Genomic DNA, 21,017 nt, shown 5'->3' with positions numbered 1-21,017 from the left:
TGTTCTTGTTCCACAGGTTCTTAAATATTTTTTAACCAAATACTTCTTCACATAATGAACTTTAATTTATGGTCCATGCCTAGCATATTTAAATATCAGGCTTTGTAGATGTTAACATTTGTCACCTACCAGGAATGTGTTGATTTGATCTCATAGCTTACTGTAAATGCTTGTTGTATTCTTGAATAAATCTCCATGTGCTGAATCCATGACCCTAGCCATCCACTACATTTATAGACTCCTCTCACTAATTCCTACTTCCAAAAAAAAAAAATAAGAACTGTGCTATTGGTTTCCTTTCTTCTCTTTTACTTACCTACTTCGTTAAGCGTATTAACATTGCATTAAAAGCAAGTGAAATGTCTGTTTGTCGTTTATATATGTATATACATGTATATGGGGAATTTTCGTTGATATAGAGGAAAATAATGACAGATTTTAATAGAGAACAAAAAGGAATTTTTTTTCTCAATTTAAAACGAAATCATTCTTATGTTCTACTATTATTTTCTTACTAGTTTTAGTTACTTATTTGGTACATTAATATTTTATTGAAAAAGAATACATTTTGGGGGGTTATATTTTTTAAATGAATTTTAAATCTCTATGAGCAAAATATTTAGACCTGTGATGTTTTATAGAATAAAAGAATATAATTACAGACAATGGTTGATGAATAGGCACAAATAACTGAATGATCTCAAATAGTATAAATACATTCCCCTGCTGTAAGTTTAAATCAAAGGTCACCAATTCTCAAATACAAAACTGAAGTATTTTTGAAAAAAAATACTGTAAAAGTAAATATTTGCCTCTCAGAAAAGGTGTGTGATGGTGGGGAGGAGGAGTTTTCTGCCTTTTACGTGTTGTATTTCTGTACTATTTAATTTTTTTCAATGAGAATGTGTTTTTTTATTAGTTGTGTAATTTCTTTAGAGTTTTAAATAAAACAGTCATATAGTTCCATTATGAGGAACTTGGGAAATGAAGAAAAATCTCTTCTAATCCTATCTCTAATGCCTCCCCAGCCCATCCTTCCTAATCGTCATTAGCATTTTAGTCTTTTTTCTTTCGATTTAAATATATGTTAACCATTCTCTTTATAATTTCAGGAAATTAAACAAAGTTGGGAGATTAAATTAAATGCATATGCATTAACTGATGTTTCCCCATAACGTCCTTCCAACAATTTGATTGGACCAGACCCCCAGCTCTCGGGGTCAGTGAAAGTGGACATGCGTTGTCCTTGCAACTTAAGAAAATCAGATTCAAAACTGAAAATGCCACATTAAAAAAATATAATAGAACTGAGCAGAGTCTTGGTTCTTACTACGTCATTTACTTCACATATGTTGCATTATTTTAAAACCAAGTTATAGTAAAATCTCCCTTATAATTTCATATGCACCCCATGTCCTAGGTGCCTCCTCCTCAGTGTCGCTTAACTTGGGCTGAGAGGTTAACTGTTTTTATTTACGTTCGTAAAGTGAACAGAAGAGGTTACTTTATGTGTGCTCGTGCACACATACACAGACACACACACACACACACACGAATGCTTGTCTTTTATAGGGATAAGTGAGATATTTGTTTAATTCTGAAAGCTGAGAAATAACTTAATTAAATGCCCCTTCTTATGGATGACACGGCCGTTGATTCTACCTCCAGTTCGCCCCTGCCAATGGCCTTTCTCCCTCCAGCTGGCTCTCCGGTGTTTCAGGGTGTCCGATTGTAAATAATTAACAGAGACTGTTAGTGTGTGATGGGAAGCGAAACTGCGATATTCACATGTATAACCACTTGAGCACTAAGCCCTTTTCTGATTCCTCTTTCCAAAAATACACAGCCAAAAAACCAAGACTCTCCCCTCAGACACAGAGATCTTGCATTGATGTTTCAGGAATGATGCAGATTGTGTGTGATGCTCATCCACTTAACGTGGATTTTCAGAATGGTTGCCTTTGACATGGTGAAAGTCATGGCTTAGAGTGAGCTGTAAAGACCCTGGACAGTATCAAGGGCCTGTAAGCAGCTTGTATTTGCCTTTCTGCAGAGCAGGATTTTTCTGTACTGGTGGTGGAGCTCAGTCAGTATGCCGTGCAGTGGGCCTTGCATTTGGGGTGTGATATTTTGATTCACTTCTTCCAACATTTTGTTATGGAAAATTTCAAATACACAGTCAAGTTAAAAGAACTGAACCATATACATCTATATACCCACCACTTAGATTCTACCATTAACACTTTCTACAATTGCTCTCTCACATTTCTGTCCATTTCTGTATCCATCCATCAATCCATTATTTTTACTGCATTTCAAAGTAAGTTGGAAACATCTGTATACTTCACCCTCAAATACTTTATCATTCATATTATTAACTATGGTTCAATATTGTTTATAGATTTTTTAGGTAAAATTTATATAAAGTAAAATACACTTATCTTCATTGGACTGTTTGATAAGTCTTGATAACACCAGTGTAATGAAAATATCATCAAGGTGTAGAACCATCATCCAGACAATTTCCTCATGGCCCTTCCCTGGTAAACTTCATGCCTGTCTTACCCCCAGGGACCACTGTTGTGATTTTTTTTTCACTCATAGATTAGAGCAGCATATAAATGGAATCATTTTGTGCAGTCATTCTTTCACTTTCTCATTCTTTGAGATTCCTCATCAGTCATTTTGTGGATCTGTAGTTCATCCCTTTTATTGCTGAGTAGTTACTAAACCACAGTAGTTGTTTATCCATTCTGTTGATGGACCCCTGTGCTATTTACAGTTTGGAAATGCTATGAATAAAGCTGCTATGAACATTCTTGGATAAATTTTTAGACATATTTCTCTTGGGTAAATATCTAAGAATAGATTTGCTGGGTCATAGGGTAGGTGTATGTTTAGTTTTATAAGAAATCACCAGACTTATTTCCAAAGTGGTTATACCATTTTACACTCCAACCAATAAAGTATGAGTGTTCTCGTTGCTCCATATCTTCACCAAGTATTGTGTCTTTACATTTTAGTGATTCTGATAGGAGTGTAGTGGTGTCTCCTTGTGGTTTTAATTTGCATTTCCCTGATGACCAACAATATTAAGTTCTTTAAATATCTTCTGCTATTTAAATCTTTGCCCATTTTTGATTGGGTTGTTTGTCCTTTATTACTAAGTTATAGGAATTCTTTTTATATTCTAATTACCGTTCCTTTTTTGGATATATTTTTGGCAAATATTTTCTTCCAGTATGTAACTTGGCTATTCATTTTTAAATGGTAGATCAATCTTTTGATGAGCAGAGGTTCAAAATTTTGGTGAAGTCTAATTTAGCAATTTTTCCTTTTGTGGTTATTGCTCTCTGTGTCCCATTTAAGAAACCTTTGCTTACTCTCAAGTCATGAAGATATTCTCCTATTTTTTTTTCCAAGAAAGTCTATAGTTTTAACCTTTATGTTTCAGTCCATGATCCATCTCAAACTGATTTTTGTGTGTAGTGAGAAGTAGGGCTCAGGGTTTCTTTTTATTCAGTGTGGATGTCCAGTTTGTCCAGCACCATTTGTTAAAAAGACTTTGCTTTTCTCGTATTGCTTTGGTGCCCTCATCAAAAATCAATTGGATGTACAAGTATGGGCCTATTTCTCAACTCTATTCTGTTCCATGGATCTATTTGTCTATACCAGTACCACACTGTCTTGATTACTGTAGCTTTATAGTAAGACTTGAAACCAAATGGTGTACGTCCTCCAACTCTCTTCTTTTTTAAGATTACTTTGGATATTCTAAGTCCTTTGACTTTCTATACAAATTTGAGAATAAGATTGTCAATTTCTACCCAAAAAAAAGGCCTACTGGAATTATAGTCCAGATTACATTGAATCTCTAGATAAAATTGGGAAGAATTGGCATCATAACAATATTGATTCTTCTAATCCATGAACATGGGGTGTCTTTATATTTATATAGGTGTTGTTTAACTTCTTTCAGTAGTGTTTTATAGTTGTTAGGGTACAGATCTTGTCCATCTTTTGTTAAATTTATTTCTAAGCATGTAATTTTTATGCTCTCGTAAATAGCATAAATAAATAAATTAAATTTATTTGTGAATAAATTAAATTTTTAAATTTTCCAAATGTTAGCTGCTATAATGTGATTTGCTTTTGTGATATGAATGTTTGGAAGCCAACCTTGCTCAGCATTTACATTTTTACAAGAAAAAAGCCTGTTTTATTCATCTCTTCAAAGAGGCACAGAGAGTTGGGATGGGTTTCACCCCAGCCTGAAAGCTGGGAGACCAAACTTCAGTTCTGGTTTGCCTTTTACTGATCTTGATCTGTACTTGATCTTACTGAACTTGATCAAGAATGCTAGAATTCTCTCCCTATTTCTGTCACTCAACACAATCAGAATTTAACTCCTCATTCACTGCAGTCTTTTCTGCAATATCCATAGAGATAAAACTTTTAACTCTGGTTCACTTACACATTTGGAAATCTGGTAGAAGCCTTGAATTTTTTTCCCCAGAAAAATACGCACACGCACACACAAACAGTTTTGTGTGCAATTTTAAGATGTTCAGGGCACCTCTGAAGCCTGTTCATCAGCCCTTGGGGTCCACAAAACCCCTATTCTAGAGTGGGAACTCCTTGAGGTTAGGGGCTGACTTCCTTTACTTCTGCCTCTTTAGCACCCAGCACTGTGCTTGGCCTATCATGGCTGCCCAGTGAATGCCCCAGCATTGCCTCATCATGGCCTCCTGCAAGACTGGCCTCTCCTCCCAGTTGTTCTGGAGCAGCCCTGCACCATCCCCCACCCTCTACAGACAGTGTCCGCTATTAGAAAACAGCAAGGTGCTGATGGCAAAGCCACATTTCAGATAACCAGAATGGCAGAGCCAGGAGGTATCTTAGGGATGCCCTGGGCCAGTCACACCAGTAGTTCCAGGGTGTCACAAGGCCCAGAGTTTCAGGGGATTGCCAAGATCATAACATGGCACATTTGTACAGGGGCAGGTATGGATGAGGGCTGCCGATTCTAAATCCCACAGCCTTTGTGGGGTTTTCTAGGCAGAGAGGGTACATATTTCCACATCCCTAGGATGTGACCTGTCTTTTTTCCTCCACTAGATACTATATCCCCCTGACAGATACAGCAGTGGGACAATTTGGCTGGATCACCAGCTCTCCCACCAAAGCCTCTGCTTCTCTGCTGCTGTCAGTAAGGTCAACTGGCAGTTCCCCACCAGGCAGCTGCCCTTGGATGCCCTGGACCCACTCCAGGCAACAGTCTCACTGTAGAATCCCCATAAGCTGTACTCGCTGCCTGGTGCCTTCGGAGACAGCCTGGCTTCAGCACCAGCCCCACACAGGACGTCCCTCCAGTAGGGTGCAGGTCTCTGGCTCTGCTGTGCTTGGTGACATTGGCAGCATTTCTGGGCAACCCCTTTCTTTTCCTAAAGCCCCCAGACTTATGTCACGGATAGCACATCCTGCTTTCCTCTCCAATGATTGCCATGAGCAGCACCGGCAGTGATGTTGACGCTCTGTGTTCGCTTCCATCCACCCAGGTGCTGGGGACATGGGCAGCAAACCATCCACGCCAGGCACTGATCCAACAGCACAGTGCCCCAGGACAGAAGGCATTCATGCCGCATACAAGCAAGGAGACCCCAGCAGGGCCCGGCACCTACTCAGAGAAGCTTGTGACGAGAGCACATCCCAGCTGGAAAAGGTAGGTTGGTGCCAGCCCCTCTGGCCAGAACTGGGGACTCACTCAGATTATCTTCTTGTTATCATTATCATCATAATGGGGATTTTTTTATGGTGTTCTGGAAATACTTTATTTTACATGTAAACTTGCGGGTGCCAGTACTTTAGAGTCGACTCTTCAGTCTGTCATCATCTAAGCACACCATGCCTGCCTTCCCAGGAGACAGGGGAGGGGTAACTGAAATGTAAAGAACAAAATGCTAATCTGAAGGTTTAACCTACTATATTCTTTTACCCTTTTTTTCCATTATAAAAATAGCATATGCTTAGAAAAGAAAATTTAGAAATATGTAAAAGTAGAGAAAAAAGGAAAAGAAAGTAACCATATTCCTAATATATCCAAACAATCTCACTTAACAGTTATGTAAAAGTAGAGAAAAAAGGAAAAGAAAGTAACCATATTCCTAATATATCCAAACAATCTCACTTAACAGTTATGTAAAAGTAGAGAAAAAAGGAAAAGAAAGTAACCATATTCCTAATATATCCAAACAATCTCACTTAACAGTTTTGGTATATTTTCTTTCAGCCTGCTGATCTGAGCGTGTGTTGTTGTTGTTGTTTCTAATATAGATATAGTCATATTGTATGTGTAGTGTTGCATACAGCTTTTTCTCATATAATATTATTCAAGAATTTTCCATATGATTATAAATTCCTTGTATGCTGTAAAGGAGGAATGGTTTTTATGCTTCACTCTAACTGACAAATTGTTGAAACCAGTAGACTTTGTTAAGTTATGTATGTAATACCTAGAGCAACCACTTTAAAAACTATACAAAGAGATATATTCAAAAACACTATAGATCAATCAAAATGAAATTTTAAAAATGTTTAAGAAACCCACAGGAAGACAGGAAAAGAAAACAGAGAAACGAGACAGAGTAAACAGAAAACAAAAAAATAGCAGGCACACTTACACTTTAACATGTAAATAACTATATTAACATAAATGGTCCAAATACATGAATTCAAAGGCAGAGATTGCAGAGTAGATTTTAAAAAATGAGCAGCTATATGCTGTCTGTGAGAAACTCACTTCAAATACTACAATATATGTAGGTTGAAAATAAATGTGTGGAGAAGGATATACCATGCAAACAGTAATCCAAGGAAAGCAGCAGTGGCTATATTAATATTAGATAAAGTAGACTTCAGAGTAAAGAAAATTAGCATGGACAGGAGGGATATTACATAATGATACAGGGGTCAGTCCACCAAGAAGACATAGCAATCCTAAATTGCATGCACCAAACAAGAGAGCTGCAAAATATGTGAAACAAAAACTGATGTAACTGAAAGGAGAACTAGATAAATCCACAGTTATAGTTGGAGACTTTGACACCCTTTCTCGACAATTGATAGAACAACTAGACAAAAAATCAGCAAGGATGCAGAACTTAACCACACCATCAACCAACAGGATCTCACTGACATTTATAAAACATTCCACCGCACAACAGCAGAATACAGATTCTTTTTGTGTCCACAGAACATGTCTCAAGATAGATCACATATCCTAGGCCATAAGACAAACCTCAACACATTTAAAAGAATTGAAATCATACAGAATATGTTCTCTAACTTCAGTGAAATCAAACTGGAAATCAATAACAAGAAGATAATAGGAAAATCTCTAAGCACTTGGAAACTAACTACAGACTTCTAAATAATCCATGAGTCAAAAAGAAAGTCTCAAGGGAAATCTAGAAAATACATTGAACTGAATGAAAATGAAAATGCAACATATCAAAATTTGTGGGATGCAGCTAAAGCAGTGCTGAGAGGGAGATTTATAACAGTAAATGCTTACATTAGAAAAGAGGAAAAGTCTCAAATCAATAATCTAAACTCCCACCTAAAGAAACTACCAGAAGAGCAAAATAAACTTAAAGCAAGCAGAGGAAAGGAAATACTAAAAATAAAAGTAGAAAATTAATGAAAATTAAACAGAAGAATGATAGAGGAAATCAATGAAACAAAAGCTGATTTTTTGAAAAGATCAATAAAATTGACAAACCTCTAGCAAAACTAACAAAGAGAAAAGAGAAAAATCACTAACATCAGGAAGGAAACAGAGACTATCACTACAGATGCTGCAGACGTCAAAAGGATAATAAAGGAACACTAGAACAACTCTACACACATAAATTTGATAACTTAAATGAAGTGGACCAATCATGGAAAAGTAGAAACTACAACTCATCCAATATGAAATACAAAATTTTAATAGTGTTTTAACTATTAAAGAAATACAATTCATAATTTAAAACCTCCGAAAGAAGAAATCTACAGGCCCAGATAGTTTCATTGGAGAATTCTACCAAATGTTTAAAGAAGAATTAGCACCAATTCTGTACAGTCTCTTCCAGATATAGAAGAGGGAACACTTTCCAACACTTCTATGAAGCCAGTATTACCCTGATACCAAAAGCAAAGATATTAAAAAAAAGAAAAGTGCGGACCAATGCCCATCATAAATATAGACACAAAAATTCTTAACAGAAAATTGGAAATAGATTTCAACAATATATAAAAAGAGCTATACACCACAACCAAGTAGAATTTATTCCAGGGATTCAAGGCTGGTTCAGTATTCGATAATCAGTCAGTATAATCCTCTATATTAATAGACTGCTATGAACTGAATGTTGTGTCCCCCCAAAATTCATATGTTGAATAATGTGATGGTGTTTCAACCTGGAGCCTTTGGAAGGTGATTAGATCATAAGGGTAGGGCTCTTGTGAAGGGGGTTAGTGCTCTTGTAAAAGATCCCACAGAGCTCCCTAGCCCCTTCTACCGTGTGAGAATATAATGAATGAGAGGTTGGCCACCAGGAAGAGGACCCCCACCTGACCATGCTGGCACCCTGATCTCAGACTTCCAGCCTCCAGAACTGTGAGAAATAAATTGTTGTTGTTTATAAGCCGCCCAGTCTGTGGTATTTTGTTATGGCAGTCCAAATGGATTAAGACATAGACTGAAGAAGAAAAATCACATTATCATATCAATTGATGAAGAAAAAGCATTTCACAAAATTTAATACCCATTCATGATAAAAACTCTTAGAAAATTAGAAATGGAAGGGAATTTCCTCAGTCTGATGAATATCAACAAAAACCTACAGTTAACATCATACTTGATGGTGAAAGATTGCTTTCTCCCTAAGATCAGGAATAAGGCAAGGATGTCCACTCTCAATATAATGGTGGAAGTTTTATTCAAGAATAATTATAACATAATTATCTTCAATATATTATTCAAAGTTCTAGCCAATGCAATAAGGCAAGGAAATGAAATGAAAGGCATACAGATCTGAAAGGAAGAAATAAAACTGTCTTTATTTGCAGATGACATGATAGTCTACATAGAAAATCCATAAAAGAAATGATCCATAAAAGAAAAAATTGATGAATTGGACCTCATCAAAATTAAAAACTTTTGCTCTGAGAAAGACCCTATTAAGAGAGTGAAAAGATGAAAAGACAAGCTACAGACTTGGAGAAAATATTTGCAAACCACTCATCTGACAAAGAACTCATATCTAGCTCATATATAAAAACCTCTCAACACTCAACGTTAAAAAGCAAACAATCCACTTAGAAAATGTATGAAATAGATAAACATTATGCTGAAGAGTATATACAGATGGCAAATAAGCCTGTGAAAAGATGTTCAACATTATTAGCCATTAGGGAAATGCAAATTAAGACCACAATGAGATATCACTGCACATCTATTAGGACAGCTAAGATAAAAGATAGCGACAATACTAAATTTTCATGAGGATGCAGAGAAACTGTCTCTCATACATTAGTGGTGAGAATATAGAGTGGTACAGCCATTCTGGAAAATAGTTTGGCAGTTTCTTAAATAACTAAAAATACACTTACATTGTGACCCAGCAATTGCACTCCTGAACATTTATCCTACAGAAATGAAAACTCATTTGCACACAAAAATTAGTGCATGGTGATTGTTCATAGCAGCTTTATTTGTCATAGAAACTGGATACAATCAAAAGCTCTCAGCAAGCGAGTGGTTAACCGTACCATGGAATACTGCTAAGCAATATAAAGGAACTTACTGAAATTTGCAGTGACTCAGATGGATGTCATGGGCATTGTGCTGAGTGGGGGGAGAAAAAGCCAATCTCGAAAGATCACCTCCTGTATGATTCCATTTATATAACATTCTCAAAATGACAAAATGGTAGAGATGGAAGAGAGATTAATGGTTGCCAGGGGTTAGAGATGGCAGAGGAGAGAATGGTGGGTGCAACCTAAGGTTGGCTAGGGGGAAATCTTCATTATGATGAGATAGTTCTGTACCTTGCCTTTGGTGGTGGTTACACAAATCTACACATGTGACAAAGTGACAGAACTATACACTCACATTGTACTAACGTCAAATTACTGGTTTTGATCTTGAACTACAATTATGTAAGATGTTACCATTGGGAGAACTGAGTGAAGGAAACACGGATCCTCTCAGTGCTGTCTTTGCAACTTCCTGTGAATCTCTAATTATTTCAAAGCATTAAGTTAAAAAAATAAATGAAGCATAATTCCACATTTATAATGTTTAAAAACTGGCAAAAACGAATCTATGGTGTTAGAAGTCAGGATAGTGGTTACTCCAAGTAGGGCAGTGACAAGAAGAGGGCAGGAGGGGGACTTCTGGGCACAGGTCATCTTCTGTTCCCTGGTCTGGGTGCCCATTACATGGATGTGTTCACTTTGTGGCAATTCATGAAACTGAACACATAATTTTTGTACTTTTCTATAGGTATGTTATATGCCAATAAAAAGTTATAATGAGTGAAATTTAAAAAAGTATTTGGTTACATATGGGATTATCCATGTGTATATATGGATAAACATGTTCTGGAAGGCTGTGTAGGAGCAGTTTCCTTTGCAGAGGGGGGTGGAGAGGTAGAGGCGGAAAGGAGGCCTCCTTTTTATCTTATACTTGTCTATGCTGTTTGAATTAAAATAATGCCTATTATAGAGCCTCTGGGCTATCTAGCCAGAGAACCAGCCCTGCCCTTTCCGGCCCCCTGGTTCCCTCCTGGCCTTGGGCTGGCTCCTGTGACATCACTTACCACCTCAGGAGGATGGGGCTTTTAAGCCTCTAACCGGCTGGAGTCTAGACAGCCGTTGGTATGTGCAGTGAATCATTTAATCAATCTCTGTGGCTTTTCTCCCTAATGCAAATGCTTTCCTGGAATGGCAGGGCTACAAGGCCCCACCCTGGGCAGAGTCGCAGGCCGGTGGGGTTTTCTGTTCTGGTCATATTGAATATGTGACTCTGTACTGTCCTCCAAATAATTCCAGTCCCTTAGACTGTCCCTTTCCTTACCTGGCAGACATACCTCACATTGCCAGCCCTTTCTCTCCACTTAGAGAACCCAAGCCTCCCTCCAAGTCCCACATTCCCCAGGAGCCTTGGATGGAATGGAGAGAACATGGGCTCTGGAGCCAGAGAAACTCCAGTTCAAATCCTGGATAGTTCTGCGGACTGACTATAAACTCCCTACTTGTAGGCAAGCCGTCGTTTCCTCACCCATGTGATGGAGATACAGATACCTCCTGTTATCAGGATTAAATGTGACCATGTAAATAAAACACTGAATGCAGCATCTGGCACAGAGTAAGAGCTTGATAAATATCAGTTCCCGTTGACCCATCCCTGCCCGTGTTTCACCCTAAAGTGATCTCCAAAGACACTTGTTTTCTATACCATTCAGCAAGGCAATATGCTCTCTTGTGGCTGTTTTATGCCAATTCCTGACTCAAACTGAATTGTAAACTCGTGGAGGCCAGAAATCAGCCATGGCGTCCTCAGTGCTCAGCCCAGCTTCTTACACACAGTAGGTCCTCAGTAAATGTCGAAGATGGCACACACAGGCTGCCTCATTCCAACTTGGGTTCTGCATCTACTTCCTTGAACAATGCTGATGTCCAGGGCCATGGGAAGCAGCCAAGTTCCAGGAGGACTTAAAGTTTCAGTAATGCAGTCAAACACTGCATACCCCAATCCAGCATTGATCTAAGCATCCTTTTTGCAGACCTAAGGGAGCCCATGAAAAGTCAGGGCCATTTTTTACAATCAGTCTATGGCAGCCACTTACTAGCTGTGTGATCTTGGACAAGTTATGAAACCTCTCTGAACCTCCATGTCCTTGTCCATGTATTAACATACTGCCCACCTCATAATGCCTTTAAATACCAGAATGGCTGGAACATGTAGAACTCAGGTTTAGGTCCAATTTCCACCCCATCCTTTTCCTTTGGGCCACTAAGTCAGGGATCCCACTGCATGTGGCTGGAGGATCTTCCTTCCTGGTTTCAGGTCTGTGGAGCCCCCTCGTCTGTCACATCCACTTATGAATACCCTGCAGGGGGGTCCTTCAGAGAGCCTGGCTGCCTTCTCCTCCTGAGGTCTACACAACACGTATCAGACAGTTACTGAGCTCTGATTCTGTGCCACATGGGGACATTCACACTGTTTGTGTCCTCTGAAGCTTATGGTCGAGAGCAGTGCTGTCCCAAAGAAGTAGAATGCGACCCACATTTATAATATCACATTTTCTAGTAGCCACATTTAAAAAATAAACAGTGGGGCCAGCCCCGTGGCATAGCAGTTACATGTACACACTCTGCTTCAGTGGCCCGGGATTCGCAGGTTCAGATCCCAGGCATGGACCGATGCACGGCTTGTCAAGCCATGCTGTGGCGGCGTCCCATATAAAGTAGAGGAAGATGAGCAAGGAAGTTAGCCCAGAGCCAGTCTTCCTCAGCAAAAAGAGGAGGATTGGCATCAGATGTTAGCTCAGGGCTAATCCTCCTCACAAAAAAAAAAAAAAAAAGTAAACAGAAACAGGTGGAATTTTAATAATCTATTTTATTTAACCTGAATATATTAAAGATCATCATTTCAACATGTAATCAATATAATAATTTTTATTGATAACGAGATAGTTTACCTTTTTTATACTAAGTCTTTGAAATCACATGTGATTTTACACTTTCAGCACCTGTCACTTTGCACGAGCCACGTTTCACGTCCTCGACAGCCACTGGGGCTGGTGCTGCTGTCCTGGACAGCGCAGCTCCAGGCTTGCCTGTGGACGTGGTGAAGCATTTAGGGTCAGTTCTCTTGGCAGTTCCCAGCAGTGCTCGTCCCACTGAAGTCCTGTTCCTCTTCTGTTTTGACTAGTGCCAGCTTCTGAGCATCTCGGCGGCCTATGGGGATCTGGAGACCGTCCGGTATCTTCTCACCGAGAGACGGGTGCAGCTGCCAACAGAGCCCACCGACGACAACCCAGCCGTGGTAGCAGCACATTTTGGGCACACTGACGTGGTGCAGGAATTGCTCGAGTCTTTGCCAGGTAAATCCCAGGGCGTGAGCTCCTCCCACCTCTCAGGAGATCCTCTTCTTAGGAATCAGACAGGCGTTTGGGGGGCTTCACCCCCAAATGCTTGTTTCTTCACACTTTCACCAATCAGAAGATCCAGAAATCTGGGGCATCCAGCTGACAATCCAAACAAAGTGAAAACTGCCCGCCAACGGCGGCACTACGTCCCCATCTCACTCTCTTTATCTCACAAGGTAAATTCTCTCAGCTATATTCTATAAAGAATATGGATCTATGTGCCTTTTATTTAAATTTAATAGACTTTATTCTTTAAAGCAGTTTCAGGTTTACAGAAAAATTGATGGAAGGTACAGAGAATTCCCATATACCACCCCCCAACAGTTTCCTCTGTTTATTTACATTTTGTATCAGTGTGGTACATTTGTTATAATTGATGAACCAATACTGATACATTATTACTAACTAAAGTCTATAGTTTACATTATAGTTGTATATTCTATGGGTTTTGACAAACATGTAATGACATGTATCTACCATTACTGTATCAATATAGAACTGCTTCACTACCCTAAAAATCCTCTGTGCACCACCTCTTCATCCCTCTCTCCCCCAACCCCTGGCAACCACTGTCTCCATAGTTTTGCCTTTTCAGATGGATTTCTTTCACCTAGAAATATGCATTTAAGTTTCCTGCATGTCTTTCCATGGCTTAGGAGTGCATTACTTTTTATTGCTGAATAATATTACATTGTTTGGATGTACCATGCTATGTTGCTTTTTCAGTAATGAGTAATTTAGACTCAAGGTGTCCTGGTCTCCTTTAATTTCTCATAGTGGCCTCGGATCCACAATACGGTACAAGTCCAGGCATCGCTACAGCTGTAGGCTGAGGCATTACCTTAGCAGTGGTCTTTGGGAGTTAAGATTTTGCCTGGGAGCAGGGCCACCAGCTTCGTGGGTGTGTGACAGTGCAGCCACTCAGGGCCCTGCACTTAGAGGGGCCCCACACTTAGTTTGACACTCTGCAGTTAAACCACCATCTTGAAATTTTTAATAATTTTAAACAAGGGATCCCATTTTTTTCTTTTTGCATGGGGCCCCACAAATTATTTAGTAGTACTGTTAGGAGGTGTCCTGCTGTGTGCTTTGAGGTAGATTTGTGCTCAGGGTTGGGTCCAAGCTAGTGCCCCTCTCTTTTGTCTGGAGGGAAAATGAGGCTGTGGATAGAAATCAGGGCAGTATTAGGGCCCAGAGATGCACATTGGGTCAAGTGAGAAATAGGAGGGGAAGGAGGAGGCTGGGTGCCCCTGAGGAGCCAGAGTCTGACTCCATCTCTTCAGTGATCCCCAAGAATACATGGGTTCTAGCCCCAAAGAGTATATGCCAGCTGACTCACTCACTGAATTGTACGGTTTCCATTTATTGAGCATTTGCCAAGTACTGGACACTCTACAGAACTTGAGAGACACAAAGACTTTTTAAAAGGTGGTTCCAGCCCTTTAGTAGCTCCTGGTCAAGCAGAGGAAATCGAGGCAGAAAGGAGTAACTCTGTGCAGCGTAACCATGCTAAAGTTGAAGTATTTACACAGTGATCTGTGAGCACATAGTCTTATCTGGGTGCAGGATGGGATCTTCACAGGGAGCTGATATCTGAGCTGGGCTTTGCAGGGTGAGTAGGAGTTTACTTGGCAGACAAGTGAGGGAAGGGCTTGGGTTGCCTGCTTCTGCAGAGCAAGGAGCTTGGCTGGACTTGAGCATGGTTTTCAGCTGCTCCCAGGGGCATCTTATCTTTAACTCTACTGGGGACAGAGTTGCTGAAGGCTGAAGGAGTCCAGAGCATTGTGCTGGGGAAGTGCAGAGATGGGCAGAACAGTGTGCTCCCTCTGGGACTTCCCAAACTGTAGAGGAAGGCAGCCATTGTCAGGAATAATGTAAGACAGGAAGACACACGCAAGGCAGCTAGAGAATGAGGGAGAGTTTGAGAAGAGGAGGAATGAGAGGCTCACAGGGGGTGGGTACATCACTGTGTAATTATGAGCGTCATTTGAGGCACATCATTATGTAATTCATGGTCTCTGGAGCTGAGCAGGGATGGACTGAAGGAGGAGTAGGAAGGATGGAGACCAAAATGGGGCTCTCTCTGAGTGTTGTTGGATTTGGGCCTGGGAGAATACATGTAGAGTTTCATATGATTTGGTTTTAGATAAAGCAGGGCTTAAGTCTCAACGTTGCCATTTACCAACTGTGGGACCTTCTACAAGTTCTCAAATCTCCCTGAGCTTGGGTTTCCTCATATTAAAATCATGGCTGTGAAATATAGCGCCTGCTCCTAAGACAGACATCTGCACATCCATCCTCAACAGAAGTGAGAGCAGGAGACTGGATTTCTCTTAACTAGTCATCCTTACAGTAAATGAGTTAGGGATCACTGTTCTTGTACATCTCCTTTGAATTATTCAAGTTATCAGTGGGGGCAAAGAAGGGACATTTATTTAGCACCTGCTGCAGCCCAGGCACTCTGCCAGGTGCCTTATCTGCTGGATTTTCATTCCTGTCATCCTGACCTCACCCCTATTTCCTGGTCAATTTCCTGTCATGGATGGGAGGGTCAATCTCTCCTTGCTTGGGAGCGCTTGGGTTCCGAAGGACTTGCCGCCTCTGGAAATGAGACAATGTTATGACGCAATTGGGAAGTTCAGTGTGAAGGATGAGATCGTTTTTCCATGGCAGCGAGATCCAAAAGACATTGCGCTACTTTGAACTTGAAGATATTGTAACATTTCAGCCCATGCTGTCCCTGTTCACTCAATGTGTTAAGTGTTATTTCATCCTGGAATTAAGTAGGCGGTTCTTTCAAGGAGTAACTCTCAAAGTTTTAGGCTAGAGAATTAGATCTATTTCTTTCATTAAAGCTTTTTTTTTTTTTAACCTGTGACAGTAGTGTATGTATATTACAGATAATTTGGAAAGGCAGAAAAGGGTTATTACAGTAAGAACATAATGACATAACATAATGAGTTCTGTCAGGCACTTGACATATGTTGTGACAATTTATTGAGCCAGGCACTTGACATACATTATGTCATGTAATCCTTACATTAAACTTGGGAGGATGGGTGTTGTTATTCCCATGTTACTGATGGGTAAACTGAGTCAAAGAGAGGTTAAGAAATTTGCCCAAGAATACACAGCTAAAATATTTTAACCCTGATCTGCTGTCTCCAAAGCGCTGACCCCTGTGTGTAATGCTACTCTAGGGATGAGGTCAGGGCTAGGGGTGGGGAAGGGAGTAAGGGGAATGTTCACTATCCCACTTCCCAGAGATAATACTGCGACACTGGGGTAGTTCTTTCTAGTCTTGTTTCCAGGCATACATTCTTTTATTGTTACAATCACACTGTATATGCAGTTTTTTTTTTTTTTTTTTTTAAAGATTTTATTTATTTTTATTTTTTCCCCCCAAAGCCCCAGCAGATAGTTGTATGTCATAGCTGCACATCCTTCCAGTTGCTGTATGTGGGACTCGGCCTCATGATGGACGGAGAAGTGGTGCCTCGATGCGCACCCGGGATCCGAACCCGGGCCACCAGCATCGCAGCGCGCGCACTTAACCACCAAGCCACAGGGCCGGCCCTGTATATGCAGTTTTGAATGCTGCTTTTCCTCACTTGGCCATATTGGACAAGCAGCTGGGTTTATAATGATGTGGGGAGTGTCATATACAGTTCAGAGGGACTATTCCAGGAAACATTGTCAACTCGACAGAAGCGACTTTCAGCTGGAAAGAGGACAGTTGGATTTTATTAATGGTCAAAGGGGAGATCAGAGTGGGAACCACCAGTACCCCTTCAGTGCACTTTCCCTTGCCCTGTCGTCTCCCGCCAGGTCCCTGCACCCCCCAGCGGCTGCTGAACTGGATGCTGGCCCTGGCTTGCCAGCGAGGGCATCTGGGGCTGGTGAAGCTCCTCCTGACTCACGGGGCCGACCCGGAGAGCTATGCAGTCAGGAAGAATGAGTTCCCAGTCATCGTGCGCTTACCCCTCTACGCAGCCATAAAGTCAGGTGGGTCCCCCAGTTAATCCCGCCCACGAGAAGTGTTGCAGTTTCCAGATGTGGGACTGTTCTTCCCACTCACCCCAGCTCTCAAATCGCCTCTATGGAGGCTTTTGCAACTCCTGTTCTTTGCTTCTTGTTCAAAATGTCTGTACACCTTCCCCATTCCCCTCTACTCACACCTGCAAGGGGATTTCAGGGACAAAGACCAACTATGGCAAATGGGACCATTGTGGGAGGCGCTCCAAAGGGCAAAATCCCACAAAAATTCCTTCACTAACAGGAACTTGCCGTATCAAGGGAAGTAATAGAGAAGTTCAACCAGCTCAAGGATGTTTTTGTTTCTGTTTCACATATTAGTTTCTGCCATTTTGAACAATGTGACACTCTACATCTGAAATGCCCTTAGCGTTCCATTTTCTGTCCTTTAGGGAATGAAGACATTGCCATATTCCTGCTGCGGCATGGGGCTTTCTTCTGTTCCTACATCTTATTGGACAGTCCTGACCCCAGCAAACATCTCCTCAGGAAGTATTTCATCGAAGCTAGTGCCTTGCCTAGCAGCTGTCTGGGGAAAGTGGTGAGTAGTCACTGCCTGGGGATGAATAGATAAAGAAGAGGTCGTATATTCATAGAATGGAATATTTTTCAGCCATGAGAAAGGACATCCTGCCATTTGCGACAGCATGGATAGACTTTGAGGGCCTTATGCTAAGTGAAATGTCAGACAGAGAAAGACAAAATACTATATGATGTCACTTATATGTGGAATCTAAAAAAGCTGAACTCATAGAAACAGAGTAGATGGTTTGCCAGGGGCTGTGGGGTGGAGCAAACGGGGAGATGTTGATCATAGGGTACAAACTTCAGTTATAAGATTAATAAGTACTGGAGATCTAATGTACAGCATTGTGATTATAGTTAATAATACTGTATTATATACTTGAAAGTTGCTAAGAGAGTAGATCTTAAATGTTCTCACCACAAAAGAAATGGTAATTAGGTCACGTGGTGCAGGTGTTAGCTAGCGCTATAATGGCAATCATTTTGATAAGTGTATCAAATCAACACATTGTATACCTTAAACTTACACAATGTTGTATGTCAGATATATCTCAATAAAACTGGGAAAAAAAACATATTCAGGATTTAGTTTTAGTTAGTTTTCCATTTTAATAACAAAAATAGTATTGCATTATTTACATTATCTTCAACTTGGCTTTTTAAATTTAGCACTCTATCATGGACTCCCTCTATGTGTGGCTACAACTCATTCTTTTAAATACGTACCTTAGATCTATAGAGTGAATATAGCTTGGTTGACTCAGCCCTTCCCTTCTTGATGGATATCTGAATTGTTTCTGGTTTTTGCCCCTTGTAATATGGCCTGGTTTTCTAGGATATGTGCTTATGTAGATCAGAGTCCTAAAAGTAGACTCTTTTGGAGTCACGTCCCCAAAAAGCTGTAGTAATTCACACTTTCACCAGCATTATATGGGAATTTCTATCCCTACACCTTGGCCAGCCCTAGATATCCAGGAGCCTTTTAATTTTTATCAGTCTGATGGGTGAAAATGATACCTCCTTGTTTTAATGTCCACATTTTTACTATTAATAATGTTGAGCATCTTGTCATATCTTCATGAGCTATTTGCATTTCCCTTTATGTGAGTGGCCTGTTACTGTTTGTTGATTATTTTTCTAAAGTGTTGTTCATCTTTTCCATCTCACTTAGAGGGCCTTTTTGTATCTTAGAGATTTTAAGACTTTGTTTATCATACATGTTACCAATATTTTCCCCAATCCGTTATTTTTCTTCTCTTTGTTATCTTTTGTGATAGCAAAGATATAAAAATATATAATCAAATACATCTATCTTTTCCTTTGTGCCATCTGAGTTATATAAGAAGGTCATTTCCACCTCCATTTTATATAAATATTCCCCTAGAGTCTCTTGTAATATTTTTATTCTTTTATTTTTTACATTTTAAGTTTTAATTTTTCTGGTATTTATTTGTGTATGTGGTATGAGGGAGGGAGTCTAGCTTTCATCTCTTCTAGATGGATGGTCAGTTATTCTAGCACAATTTTTAAAATAGAACTTCCTTTTCCCTCTGAATTGAAATCTCACCATTGTCATTTTCCCCGCTGTTTACCTGTATATACTTTGGGATTCTCTGTACTGGTCCACTGGCCTATTCGTATGTTTCTAGGTAAATGCCATACTATTTTGATAATAGGCATTTCATGTAAGTCTTACAACCTGTTAATGCAAGTTTTCTACTCATTATTTGTTTTTTTCAAAAGTATCTTGACTCATATCAGACATTTGTTCTTCCATTTTGTGCATTTCCCGTGGTGACTCTATTTGTGCAGATTTTATGTACTTTAATGAGATTTTATCATTTTCTTCATAAAGGTCCTGGACCTGTCTTGTTTGTCTTGGCTTCTTTATTGTTTTTGCCACTATTTGAATGGAATATACATAATTTTTTTCCATTTCCATTTCCAACCTGATGTTACTGGTATGGAAAAAGCTGCTTTGTTTATTTATGTTTTATCCAGTCCCCTTGCCAACTTCTCTTATTAATTCTAATAGTTTTTAGAAAAGTTCGTTGAGACTTTTAGGTATATGATCAAGTCATCTGCAAATTTAAAACAGGTTTGTCTCTTCTAATATAGTCACGTGCCGCATAATGATGTTTTGGTCAACAATGGACTGCATATATGGCAGTGGTCCCATAAGATTAGTGCCATATAGCCTAGGGGGGCAGTCGGCTATACGATCTAGGTTTGCATAAGTACACTCTATGAAGTTCACACAGTGACTGAAATCACCTAACGATGCATTTCTCAGAATGTATCTCTGTCATTAAGCAATGCATGATTGTATCTATATAACTTATTTTATTTCATGTCTTATGATGTCACTAGAAATTTCAAAAGTTGAATCATCATAATGATAGCATATGTATCTCTCTTGTTCCTGATTTTAAAGGTCTTGACATCAGCAATTTATGGGCATTTGCTGTAGATTTTTAGTAAACAGACTCATTATATTCAGGTACTTTCCATGTATTCCCTTTTGCTTAGAGTTTTTATTAGGAAAGACTGCTGACTTTGTCAGATCCCTTTTTGGCAGCTATTGATATATTCATATAGCTTTTCTTCTTTAATTTGTTGATGTAATGAATGATGATAGATGTTGACCCAACCTTGAATTTCGGTAATAAATGCTAATTGACATTTTTACTGCTGGATTTGATCTATTCATATTTTATTTATAATTTTTGCATCTATATTTATAGGTGAATTGATCTATAATTTTTTATTTTTATTGTTTTTATGAGATTTTGGCATCAGACTATGCTAGCTTTACAAAAAGATTAGAGCAACCTTCCATCTTATTATGATCTAGAGAAGTTTCATAGGAATTATTTACTGTTAAGGGTTAATTAGATAAAACAGGTCTTTATTTTCCGACTTCTTTTGAAGTCATCGGTCAATTCAGGTTGTCTGCTTTCCCTTATTTGCAGTTCAGGAGGTTATATTTTGGTAGAAAATCATCTGTTTCCTTTAGATTTTTAAATTTGCCATCATGGTGTGTTGTATTTACATTTTTATTGCAATTCTTTTCTTCTATATCTGTAGTTATATTTCCCTTTTCATTTACAATCTTGAACACTTTTACTTTTTCTCTTTTGAACTTAATCAGACCAGCCAGGGATTTGTATATTCTAGTAGTCCTGTCAAGAAACACTAGATTTTACTTTTTGTGTGTGATTTGTTCTATTTCATTAATTTTAGCTTTTATCTGTACTA

The 21,017-nt window shown here is 39.4% G+C and overlaps 1 protein-coding gene across 2 annotated transcripts in view; it reads left to right on the top strand.

Moving 5' to 3' along the window:
• Positions 1 to 21,017, top strand: part of LRRK1 (leucine rich repeat kinase 1) — a 131,208-nt gene that overhangs the window by 44,682 nt on the left and 65,509 nt on the right. For both annotated transcript variants that reach the window (XM_087428849.1, XM_087428848.1), the window contains exons 3-6: positions 5,559 to 5,722; positions 12,983 to 13,154; positions 17,028 to 17,204; positions 17,627 to 17,775. In XM_087428849.1, coding sequence (XP_087284975.1) covers positions 5,559 to 5,722; positions 12,983 to 13,154; positions 17,028 to 17,204; positions 17,627 to 17,775 — 662 coding nt within the window. The remainder of the gene's footprint in view (positions 1 to 5,558; positions 5,723 to 12,982; positions 13,155 to 17,027; positions 17,205 to 17,626; positions 17,776 to 21,017) is intronic.

Source organism: Ceratotherium simum, chromosome 3 (genome assembly GCF_057802395.1).
Source record: "Ceratotherium simum simum isolate JZ-2026a chromosome 3, ASM5780239v1, whole genome shotgun sequence".
Classification (NCBI taxonomy): domain Eukaryota; kingdom Metazoa; phylum Chordata; class Mammalia; order Perissodactyla; family Rhinocerotidae; genus Ceratotherium; species Ceratotherium simum.
This window is presented reverse-complemented; position numbering and strand designations above follow the sequence as displayed.